Source organism: Bufo gargarizans, chromosome 2 (assembly GCF_014858855.1).
Source record: "Bufo gargarizans isolate SCDJY-AF-19 chromosome 2, ASM1485885v1, whole genome shotgun sequence".
Lineage (NCBI taxonomy): Eukaryota > Metazoa > Chordata > Amphibia > Anura > Bufonidae > Bufo > Bufo gargarizans.
The window spans coordinates 111,766,266-111,779,252 of record NC_058081.1 but is presented as its reverse complement, the minus strand read 5'-3'; the positions used below and the strand labels follow the sequence as shown (position 1 = coordinate 111,779,252).

The 12,987-nt window shown below is 43.6% G+C and overlaps 1 protein-coding gene across 2 annotated transcripts in view; it reads right to left on the bottom strand.

Annotated features, from left to right (window-relative positions):
• The window catches only part of LINS1 (lines homolog 1), a 60,439-nt gene that overhangs the window by 44,946 nt on the left and 2,506 nt on the right, over window positions 1–12,987 (bottom strand). Inside the window, exons 2-3 of one of the 2 annotated variants that reach the window (XM_044279412.1) lie at window positions 12,282–12,475; window positions 954–1,147 (exon numbers count right to left, since the gene is read on the bottom strand). In XM_044279412.1, coding sequence (XP_044135347.1) covers window positions 954–1,147; window positions 12,282–12,447 — 360 coding nt within the window. In that variant the 5' untranslated portion in view covers window positions 12,448–12,475. The remainder of the gene's footprint in view (window positions 1–953; window positions 1,148–12,281; window positions 12,476–12,987) is intronic. The other variant, XM_044279413.1, reaches the window with a different exon arrangement.

Below are 12,987 nucleotides of genomic sequence, written 5' to 3'. Positions count from 1 at the left end.
GTAATACAGGTACCCACTCCATTCAGGTGAATGGAGCGGGTACTTGTATTACACTATGCCGCCGCTCCACAGGAGACGAGACGTAGTGTAATGAAGAGGAAGCGGCGCTCACATGGAGTGCCGCCTCCTCATCTCACAGCTGACTGGTGGTGCCAGGTGTTGGACCCCCAATCAGATATTAATGACCTGTCCTGACGATAGGTCATCAATATTAACGGCTGGACAACCCCTTTAACGCTCTCAGACCATCAGTGTGACCAATCTGAATGAGTGACTGAGCACCACACCTCCCTTAGGCCCCTTGCAGACGAGTGTGCGTCACGCCAGGGTCACATAGCATCATAAATTTATATAATGCTATGTAACCCTTACAGTTCTGGAATGCATTAGATGACACTGACATAATGCTGCCAGTGTTATCCAATACAATCCGGAACTGTAAAGGTTACATAGCATCATAAGTCAATATAATGCTATGTGACCCAGTCAGTGCTGGGAGGTCAGGCCAGGAGCTGCGCTGCGGACTGGCAGCAAGACACATGCTAGTCTGCAAGGAGCCTTATACCACCAGTTGAGTGGCTGGTCAGAACCAATACTAATCAAGGCACTGCTGCTCTGCTGCCATGTTTATCTAGACCCATCAAGAGAACAACAAAGCTGTCAATCATTCCAATCCTCAACCTACTATTCTAATGAGGATTACTCTTCAGATATAATTTTACCCTCACAGCAGCAGTAAACGGACAACAGGCTTTACATTCCACTGAAGAGGATGGGGATGGAGTTGGAGTATGAGGAGAGCCCCGTCTTCCAGACACTCACCACCAAGCAGTAATGCCAGAGTGGTCACAAAGACGCCAATTGGGGTGGGCGAAGACTGCCAACCCACAGGTCTCTACGAGATCAGATATTCATGATCCCTTTGTCAAGTTTTACACATGCTTAGTTCTTACAATTGTTGTGTCAGCTCCATTGTGTTGCAGCAGCTCCAGCACTCGGGAATACTGACATCTAACTTGCGGTTCAGTGCAGAGGTTTTCAGCTTTGATGATCAGGATCTGGATGAGGGAGAGCTGAAGCAAGGTAACATCTCGGGCTACCCATGTGGTGGCCAGGTTAGTCTCTGTTCCAGCATTTTCATGGATTGCTAAAATTAGAGAGCAGAATTGGTTAAGAAAACATAGAATGTGTCGGCAGATAAGAACCATTTGGCCCATCTAGTCTGCCCAATATATCTGAATACTATGGATAGCCCCTGGCCCTATCTTATATGAAGGATAGCCTTATGCCTATCCCATGCATGCCTAAACTCCTCCACTGTATTTGCAGCTACCAATTTTGCAGGAAGGCTATTCCATGCATCCACTACTCTCTCAGTAAAGTAATACTTCCTGATATTACTTTTAAATTAGGAGGAGCAAAGGTTTAAAACTATGTCCCCTTGTAGCAGTTTTTCTTTAAAGAGGACCTTTCACTAGAATAAAAAAATCTAAACTAACTATACAGACTTGGAGAGCGGCGCCCAGTCCCCATAGCTCCCTCATAGCCGGAGAGGCTTTATTTTCTCTCAGGCTATGAGCTGAGCGCTTTTATGGTGTAAAAAAAAAAAAAAAAAAAATAAAATATTTTATACATATGCAAATTAACATATCTTACTTGTGTGACCAGAGAAGAGTCATATTTTCAAGCTCTGACTCATCTCAGATTAATTTGCATATGTATCAAATCGTTTTTTTTTAAACAATAAAAGCACACAGAGCTATGGGGACTGGGTATTGTGGATGTGCTAGTTGCCATCTAGCAACCCATGTCCTCAGCTCTATACCCAAAATCCCAGTGATAGGTTCCCTTTAAAAGTATCCCCTCTGTCTCGTCTTTCTTCCAAGCTATACATGTTAAAGGTCCTTTAATCTTTCCTGGTAAGTTTTGTCCTGCAATCCATGTACCAGTTTAGTAGCTCTTCTCTGAACTCTCTCCAAAGTATCAATATCCTTCTGGAGATATGGTCTCCAGTACTGCGCACAATCCTCCAAATGAGGTCTCACTAGTGCCCTGTAGAGCGGCATGAGCACCTCCCTCTTTCTACTGGTAATGCCTCTTCCTATACACCCAAGCATTCTGCTAGCATTTCTTGCTGCTCTATGACTGTCTGCCTACCTTTAAGTCTTCTGAAATAATGATCCCTAAATCCCTTTCCTCAGATACTGAGGTTAGGACTATCACCGATTTTATATTCTGCTCTTGGGTTTTTACACCCCAGGTGCATTATCTTGCACTTACATTAAATTTTAGTTGCCAGATTTTTGACCATTCCTCTAGTTTTCCTAAATCCTTTTCCATTTGGTGTATCCCTCCAGGAACATCAACCCTGTTACAAATCTTTGTGTCATCAGCAAAGACACACCTTACCAGCAAGGCCTTCTGCAATTTTGCTGATAAAGATATTAAACAATATGGGTCCCAGAACAGATCCCTGAGGTACCCCACTGGTAACAAGACATTGGTCTGAATATACTCCATTGACTACAACCCTCTGTTGTCTGTCCCTCAGCCACTGCCTAATCCATTCAACAATATGGGAGTCCAAGCCCAATGACTGCACTTTATTGATAAGCCTTCTATGTGGGACAGTATCAAAAGCCTTACTAAAGTCTAGATAAGCGATGTCTACTGCACCTCCTCCATCTATTATTTTAGTCACCCAATCAAAGAAAAAAAAAAAAAAAAAGAAAAAGATAATAAAAATATATATATATATATATATATATATATTTATATAAAATTGTGAATAAAAACTGAATGCAATGATGTGGATGCTATGTGTAATAGAACGTAGATAACAGATCAAACGTTTAATCCGAGTAAATGTATCATTTTAAAGGAAAAATATGTTGATTCAAATTTTCACGGTGTCAACAAATCCTAAAAAAGTTGGGACAAGTAGCAATAAGAGGCTGGAAAAAGTTAATTTGAGCATAACGAAGAGCTGGAAGACCAATTAACACTAATTAGGTCATTTGGCAACATGATTGGGTATAAAAAGAGCTTCTCAGAGTGGCAGCGTCTCTCAGAAGCCAAGATGGGTAGAGGATCACCAATTCCCACAATGTTGCGCAGAAAGATAGTGGAGCAATATCAGAAAGGTGTTACCCAGCGAAAAATTGCAAAGACTTTGCATCTATCATCATCAACTGTGCATAACATCATCCGAAGATTCAGAGAATCTGGAACAATCTCTGTGCGTAAGGGTCAAGGCCGTAAAACCATACTGAATGCCCGTGATCTCCGGGCCCTTAAACGACACTGCACCACAAACAGGAATGCTACTGTAAAGGAAATCACAGAATGGGCTCAGGAATACTTCCAGAAACCATTGTCAGTGAACACAATCCACCGTGCCATCCGCCGTTGCCAGCTGAAACTCTACAGTGCAAAGAAGAAGCCATTTCTAAGCAAGATCCACAAGCTCAGGCGTTTTCACTGGGCCAGGGATCATTTAAAATGGAGTGTGGCAAAATGGAAGACTGTTCTGTGGTCAGACGAGTCACAATTCGAAGTTCTTTTTGGAAATCTGGGATGCCATGTCATCCGGACCAAAGAGGACATGGACAACCCAAGTTGTTATCAACGCTCAGTTCAGAAGCCTGCATCTCTGATGGTATGGGGTTGCATGGGTGCGTGTGGCATGGGCAGCTTGCATGTCTGGAAAGGCACCATCAATGCAGAAAAATATATTCAGGTTCTAGAACATATGCTCCCATCCAGACATCATCTCTTTCAGGGAAGACCCTGCATTTTTCAACAAGATAATGCCAGACCACATTCTGCATCAATCACAACATCATGGCTGCGTAGGAGAAGGATCTGGGTACTGAAATGGCCAGTCTGCAGTCCAGATCTTTCACCTATAGAGAACATTTGGCGCATCTTGGCGCAAATAGGAAGGTGCAACAAAGAAGGCCCAAGACGATTGAACAGTTAGAGGCCTGTATTAGACAAGAATGGGAGAGCATTCCTATTTCTAAACTTGAGAAACTGGTCTCCTCGGTCCCCAGATGTCTGTTGAGTGTTGTAAGAAGAAGGGGAGATGCCACACAGTGGTGAAAATGGCCTTGTCCCAACTTTTTGGGGATTTGTTGACACCATGAAATTCTGATTCAACATATTTTTCCCTTAAAATGGTACATTTTATCAGTTTAAACTTTTGTTCCGTGATATGTTATATTCTGAATAAAATATTAGAAGTTGGCACCTCCACATCATTGCATTCAGTTTTTATTCACGATTTGTATAGTGTCCCAACTTTTTTGGAATCCGGTTTGTATATATATTATATAGATAGATTAGTTTAACATGATCTCCCTGAAGTAAACCCATGCCGTTTTTCATCTTTCAATCCATGGGATTTTAGAGGTTCCACAATCCTCTCCTTAAGTATGGTTTCCATTAATTTCCCCACTATTGATGTCAGGCTTACTGGCCTATAGTTGCCCGATTCCTCCCTACTACCTTTCTTGTGAATGGGCACAACATTGGCCAATTTCCAATCTTTTTGGACAACTCCTGTTACCAGTGATTGGTTAAATAAATCTGTTAATGGTTTTGCTAGTTCACCGCTAAGCTCTTTTAATAGCTTTGGGTGTATCCCATCAGGCCCCTGTGACTTATTTGTATTAAATTTTAGACAGCTGACTTAGAACCTCTTCCTCTGTAAAGACACATGCATCAAAAGAGTCATTAGTCTTCCTTCCTAACTGAGGTCCTTTTCCTTCATAAAAACTGAACAGAAGTATTCACTGAGGCAGTCAGCTAGTTCTTTATCTTTTTCCATATACCTTCTGTCTTTTGTTTTTAATTTGGCAATTCCTTGTTTTAGTTTCCTTTTTTTTATTTATGCATCTGAAGAATGCCTTATCGCCTTTTTCACTGACTGAGCTAATTTCTCTTCTGCCTGTGCTTTAGAAGCTCTTATAACTTGCTTGGCCTCTCTGCCTAATCTTATAAATTTGACTGTTATCCTTGTGTTTTTTTTATATTTATAATTACTAAATGCTATTTTTGTTTTTAATGATTTTGGCCACTTCTGCTGAGTACCACAGTGGTCTCTTCCTTTTTTTTTTGCTTTTACTGACAAGCCTGATGCAATTATCTGTTGCCTTCAATAGTGCAACTTTTAAGTAGTCCCATTTACTTATAGTAAACCACACTGACTGGTGATCATTTGATCCCAAGCTTTCCCCTACAGTAATATCAGATACCAAATTCCCATTTGTGAATACTAAATCTCAAATGGCCTCCTTCTGGGTTGGCTCCTCAACTACTTGCTCTAGAGATAATCCCAGTAGGGAATTTAGAATAGCTGTACTCCTGGCAGAACTAGCTATTTTGGTTTTCCAGTTTACAAATCAGGAAGATTAAAGTCTCCCATAATGATAACTTCCTCTTTCAATGTCATTTTAGCCATTTTCTCAACTAGTAGATCTAATTCTTTGATTTGGCTAGGTGGTCTATATATCACACCTACACGAGTTACCTTATGATTATCAATCTGCAACATAACCCAAACAGACTCTAAATTGGTCTTGCCAACTTGTATTAAATTTGATTTTATGGTATCCTTCACATACAGGGCCACCCCTTTCTTGCCTTCTCTGTCTTTCCTATATAGAGAGAACCCTGGTATATCACAGTCATTACTCCCATTGAACCATGTCTCAGTAACAGCCACTAAATCTATATTATAGCCTTAAGTTCGTTGATCTTATTCCCTAAACTGCAAGCATTTGTAGACAAGACTCTGAGCTTGTCATTTCTTAACCTATGCGCAACTGGCATCTTCTGGCATTGTTTCGGGGAAGGAGGGGGGGGGCAGTCGGACTGCTGGATTATCACTCCTTTGTCCCCCTTTCCTAGTTTAAATGCTCCTTAGCAAATACTTTGAACTGTTCACCGAGGACATTCGTTTCCTTGAGAGACAGATGCAAACCATCTTTCTTGTACAGTTCTTTTCCATTCCAACAAGAGCTAACATGAGACACAAAGCCAAACCCTTGGTTCAGACAGCAGTCACCAAGCCATACATTGAATTCCTTAATGCGCATCTTCCTGTCATGCTGAAGGTTAGGCACAGGCAAAACTGCAGAGAATGAAACAGTCGATGCAAACTCGTGTATATCATTACTAATGTGTGAAAGGCTTCCTTCACCTTTGAAACACCTCTGGGACCCACACCTACACAGAGAATGGAGCAGGGAAGGTGGTGGGGGGCACACTGCGCATGAGCAATCGCCCTCCATTAATTTCTATGGGGCCGTGGTGGCTGGGGTCCTCCAGCCACCACTCTGCCCGGAGAGTTCTCAACGTAGGCGAGAGTCCCAGAGGAGGGACCTGCACCTATCAGACAATGGGGACATATCCTAGCGATATGCCCACATTGTGTATGATAGGAATACCCCTTTAAGTCAACCTGGGTGACTATAACTGGCAATAGATTGCCCACTGTGTTCATTGATGGCTATAGATCATTTTTATATAACAATACAATGCTGCTTAGTGGCCTGTACTGGTATATTCCACTAATAGCCCCTTTATGGCTGATCAAATACATGCGCTGTGGGTCTCAGTGGTTATGACGCCCATTGCACGCGGACGCCATGTTTAAAGACACGACTTCGGCCACAGTGGTCATGTACCATATCCTTGGCCTATCAATGCTGTCATTTCAACAAACAGTGCAAGGAGGACTGGACAAGCACCACAGAGAATGGCTCAGAAGAAAGAGGAGAGAATTTTTATTTTATTTTTTTTGTTAAAAGGGGTTGTCTCACTTCAGCAGATGGCATTTATCATGTAGAGAAAGTTAATACAAGGCACTTACTATACTAATGTATTATTATCCATACTGCCTCCTTTGCTGGTTGGATTCATTTTTCCCCATCACGTTAAACACTGCTCGCTTCCATAATTACAGCCTTTTCTTCAGCACAAATACAAAGTGGCCGGCACAGGATCAGCCTATGCATGCTCCCAGCCACCAGGGAGACTGGCATTTTTCCTAAAGTGTGCAAGCACGGCCACCGCTGATTGATTGTACGGTGTCGTAACCATGGAAATGAGCAGTGTATAATGTGATGGAAAATGATAATTACACTCACCGGTAATTTAATTTTACAGAGTCCATGACAGCACCAAGCGAGAGGGTCCGCCTCCTAGGACAGGAAACCCACAAGTATAAAAAAGGAGGAGCCTCTCCCATACTCTTTCAGATACGAGAAGCCCTCCATAATCCAGTCATCTGACTATTCTTGCTTGCTTGACTGAAGGCATATGCTCTCTTCATGTTTAAAGGGATTCTGTCACCTCTCATAACACAAATTCAGATTTTAAACCAGTCATGCTCCACAGATTACAGTATAGAACAGCAAAGCTGATTCAAGGTAATCTGTCCAGTAGTTTTGCTGAAAAACGACTTTTATAATTATGCTAATTAATCCTGAAGGTGCCCAGAGGGGCGTTATGTTCCACTTTGTGTGCCCAGTAACGCCCCCCTGCAGTGCCCAAAACGCCTTCCTCCTGAATCCCTAACCGCCCACAGCGTCTCATCCCTCTCCTCCCCCTCCCTGACGGCCGAGCGAAGTCTCGCGCAGATGCAGTACCCACTTAGGGCTGTGCCAGTGCGATTTGCTGGAGACTGAGGGCAGGAGCTTCATCGTCGTCACTGGGCATGCACTGAGCCCAGTGACGTCCGATGCTCGCTCTTCCTTCAGTCTCCAGCAAATCGCACTGGTGCAGCCCTCAGTGGACACTGCGTCTGCGCGAGACTTACTCTCCCCTTAAATCACAGTGCCACTCTCAGAAACTTCCGATGACCAGGATAAACGGGCAGATGGTAATACGCATCCTTTATATCCAGCACTACCATAAAGCAATCCTTGTAAAGAAGATATATTACAGATCTTGAACTTCTTGTATTTCAAAAATGTGTTCAAACCTCAAATTTATAAATTGTCCTGTAATCCCAGTTTGGCTTCTTTACTAGAAAGAGATTGGAATAATAACCTGAACCTTCTTCTCCAGGAGGGCAAGGAATAAGAGCATCTTTTCCTAACAACATATCCAACTCACTTTCTAGCGCCCCCTGAATTATTTTACCCATTTCTGAAATTAGTTTTTTTTTCTGGCGGAGAACGGAACTCCAACTTGAACCCCTCTCTTAGAGAGGTTAAAATCCAACTGCTGTTGGAAATTCTGGACCAGGCGGGGAGAAAGTTTGACAATCTTCCTCCCACCCTGGCGTCATTGTGTATTATCCTTCTTGGGAAGAGAGCACTGACCCCTGAACAGGAAGCCTTTTGATCTAGAATAGGAGAATTTCCACCTGTTATTCTTCCTACCCAGGCTCCTATCTTTACCGGGGAATCTTTTATTCTGACGAAAATAATTATATTGCCTGCGGTAACCAGGCAATATAATTGGTTGAAAGGGAACCTCTTTTTCTTATCACCAGCTTTTTTCAAAATATTATCTAAGGTTGAACCAAATAAATACTTGCCTTCGCAAGGAATATTACATAGGCGGTTTTTTGATGCCACTTCTCCTGACCAATTCTTTAACCATAAATTAGATTATCTAAGAGCATCCGCTAAAAAGTCTGCCGCTTTAGCAATTACTGGAATATTCTCCAATAACTGCTCTCTGGAAACTATCTTTGATCTGAGCCTCGAGCTGCTTAATCCATAAGATAAGGGCTTTGGCTGTTCAAGTAGCAGCAATATTGGGCTTAAAAGGAGGCCCCCACTGATTCCCATGTATGTCTAAGAAAACTGTCTGCCATAGTTAAAAGACACTATGGATAGGAAATCCAGTGTCTTAACTGCCATAAATTGTCAAAAGGAAGGGAGGATCTATGGAAAACTTGCTATGGGCACATCAATCTTTGGAGCCCGATCCTAAGATTGGCAATCTGACTCAGACTCCTCAAAGGGATACTTTCGCTTAACTGATGATGGAATAAAGTTCAGTTTATCTGGATTTTCCATTCATTAGATATTAAAGTAGATACATTTTTATGAATGAAAAAAAAAAAGTTTCTTCCTTCCTTCTAGCCCTTCAAACATTACATCCTGAATGGAAAATACATTTTTGTTCCTTGATGTTTATAGTAGCTCTAACAGATTTTAATAGCTGATCCATATCCTGAATAGGGAGAGAAAAAAAAAAAAAAAAAAAAAGGAGTTTACCACCCCTGTCTTCCTCAGAAGGCGAATCCGAGCCCAGTTCCTCACTTTCTAACAAAAACTCATCATCTTCTGAGCTAGAGTTTTCAGAGTAAACTGATGGAGACTTATCCTGGGACTTATGAGGAACTTTCTTGGATTTAAAGAGAACCTGTCACCAGAATGTGAATTGTGTAAAGCAATCTTGGCTCCCACCTATAGTAAGTGACTTTGTCGCTCTTGTATTGAGTCTACAATTACAGAAGACTCGAAATGCATGAAGAAGTTCACTAGAGAGGAAGTGGGGAACGCACTTAAAGGAAACCTGTCACCGGGATTTTGTGTATAGAGATGAGGGCATGGGTTGCTAGATGGCCGCCAGCACATCCGCAATATCCAGTCCCCATAGCTCTGTGTGCTTTTATTGTGCAAAAAAACAAAAAACAAACAACGATTTGATAAATATGCAAATTAACCTGAGATGAGTCCTGTCCCCGAGATGAGTCCAGCGTGAAGGAGCCCAGCACCGCCCCGCATCCTCAGAATCTCCTCCTTGCTCCCCGACGTCAGAAAGCTAGAGTGCCGTAATCTCGTGAAGCGCGAGCTAGCGCATGCACAATGTCCTCATAGTGTTCCTTCCCTGTGCTGGCATCAGCCTCAGGGAAGGAACTGCGCATGTACTAGCTCGCGCATCGCGGGATTACGGCGCTCTAGCTTTCTGACTTCGAGGAGCAAGGAGGAGATTCTGAGGATGCGGTGGCGGTGCTGGGTTCCTTCACGCTGGACTCATCTCAGGTTAATTTGCATATGTATCAAATCAAATGTGGGGGGGTTCAGTCAGCACAACCCTGTATGAAGGTGCCCATTGCTATGGCGAAATACAGATACAGAATGCAAAAACACAAATGCAATCGCACTCTGCAACCAGCACTCTGCCCTGCCTCTATGCTGGATGTTGAATGAGGCATTAGTGTACATTTTGGCCAAAGCGTAATAAGCCACTCACCACGTCAAGGTCGCCTCTACGAGTGGTCCCTAACACTAGTTCCTACCTGTTATGGGCCATGACAGCCACACAAAGTTCAGGGAGTGCAGGTACAGCATGCACGCCAGGCACACTCTGCTTTTAACCCCGTCCGGTGCCATTACAGCTTTCATTGGATCCAGGGATGCAAGTACCAACATGCATGCTGAGCCCACTATATACTTCTCCTGGAGCCAAATGGCTACTGGTAGGTGCTATGAAAGCAGACTCCGTTTTATACTGACTTTAAAACCACCCTCCAGGGCAGTCTAACTGGTCAGGTGTGCATGACTGCATGGAGATCGCCACACCTCCAATATATACTACAAAGAAAAAAAATGTGGGGGGTTCAGTCAGCACAACCCTGTATGCAGGTGCACATTGCTATGGCGAATGCTGTACCTGCACTCCCTGGACTTTGTGTGGCTGTCATGGCCTATAACAGGTAGGAACTAGTGTTAGGGACCACTCAGAGGCGACCCTGACGTGGTGAGTGGCTTATTACGCTGTGGCCAAAATGTACACTAATGCCTCATTCAACATCCAGCATAGAGGCAGGGCAGAGTGCTGGTTGCAGAGTGCGATTGTATTTGTGTTTTTGCGTTTGTATATGTATCAAATTGTTGTTGTTTTTTTACACAATAAAAGCACACAGAGCTATGGGGACTGGGTATTGCGGATGTGCTAGCGGCCATCTAGCAACCCATGTCCTCAGCAATATACACAGAATCCCAGTGACAGGTTTCCTTTAAGTGCGTTCCCCACTTCCTCTTTAATTAACTCCTTCATGCATTTCATCATGGAAGGCAACTCTTCTGCAATTGTAGACTCAATACAAGGGCGACAAAGTAGCTTAGTATAGGTAGGAGCCAACTTTGCTTTACACAATCCACATTCTTTATATTTTGTTCTAGAGGATGCCTTTTTAGGCTACACGCACACGACCGTATGTGTTTTTTGCGGTCCGAAATAAAAACACACACACGACATCCGTATGCCATCCGTTCATTTTGGCGATCCATTGTAACAATGCCTAAAACTGACAAGAATAGAACATGTTATATTTTTTTTGTGGGGCTACGGAATAGACATACGGATAGCACACGGTGTGCTGTCCGCATTTTTTGCAGACCCATTGAAATAAATGGGTCTGCATCCCACCTGTAAAAAAAACGGAACGGACACAAAATACATTTGTGTGCATGAGGCCTTAGGTTTATCCTGAAAAACAACAGACTGCCATAAGCCAGTATTCAATAGAACAGAACATATCACCGTACATACCCTTCATCCATACCACAGGTGCAGAGGTAGACTCTCCATGACCTTTAAACAGCCCGGATCCGGACCTTCCCGACAAGGATCCTCGGTTTCTAGCTAGGAACTTGAATTTAAAATCAGTTTTTACCGCACTTCCTGGTTGCAGGGACAAAATCTCACGGGATCTTATGATGCCACAAGATATCCCGGGGTTTGCAAGCACGTGACTCACCAGGCCGATCCTCCTCTATTATAATGTGGCTCTGCCCCCTTCCCAGCCTCTATCGTGCTGCATGGGAACCTGCCCCGACTGCTGAAGGCGTCCGCAATAGCGGGTGACCGCCCACCGGTTAGTAAGGGAACACAGCCAATTCCTGTGAGGCTGATTGCTGGTCTGAACTGAGGTGTAATGGAAAATATTTTTTCTTTTTATCCTCCTCTAAAACCTAGGTGCCTCTTATGGACCGGTGCGTCTTTTAGGGCGAAAAATACGGTAAGTCATCAATATCATGCCAGAGCAAAACCCCTTTAATGGCCCAAACTCAAGAAGGCCACTAATCTGATTTGTGTTATCCGTTTTCCGTAGCAGGATATAGTGGCTGTGATGCCTGCCCCCAGACACAAATGTACATCTATACACGCGGCTGTGACGTTATACTGCGGCACAACCCATTCAAGTGACTTCGGTAGGAGCTGCCGCATGAGACACTGCTGCCATGTGCAGATGCCCCCCAGCCGGTGGATGCCCTTAGACATGACAAAGATGCACCAAGCTGCCTTACCTGAGCTGTTAGAGGCTTCATTTGCAAGACGTGGCATTAATAGTGCTGCACAAGCAGAGACGTCTTCATGTAGGGGTGCAGCTTGCAGCAACTTCTTGTGCAGCTCCCTCAAATCTGGGAATGGTCCTTCCATCTCCTTGAGACACTTGAATAGTGTACATTTCATGAACGATCATTATTGGTGCCTAATCCTCCTAGACCAATATAAAAAAGTCAAAACCAGTATATAGATACATAGCAGAAGATAAGCAGGTCCGGCCCATTTTCAATATAGAACACAAGATAAACAGGGAGGAATTTATCAAAATGGTGCAATTATCTTCCTGCACAGGAGCGTGCACCAGATTCGTCAACGGGACGTACGCCATGGAACATGCGGGTCATTGGTTAAGAAACCAAGCGTATCAGAGCTGTAGTTCTTATGGCGGCCAGCAGGTGGCAGGTCTCCATAGGATAACACCACATGTAATGGAAAAATAAATCAAAACTCACCTCACTTTCAAAAAAACTAACTGAATAAAAAGCAAAGCCAAAACACTCTTAGGCTACTTTCACACTAGCGTTCAGCTGTCCGCTCGTGAGCTCCGTTTGAAGGGGCTCACAAGCGGACCCGAACGCTTCCGTCCAGCCCTGATGCAGTCTGAATGGATGCGGATCCGCTCAGACTGCAGTAGTCTAGCGGCGTTCAGCCTCCGCTCCGCTGGCC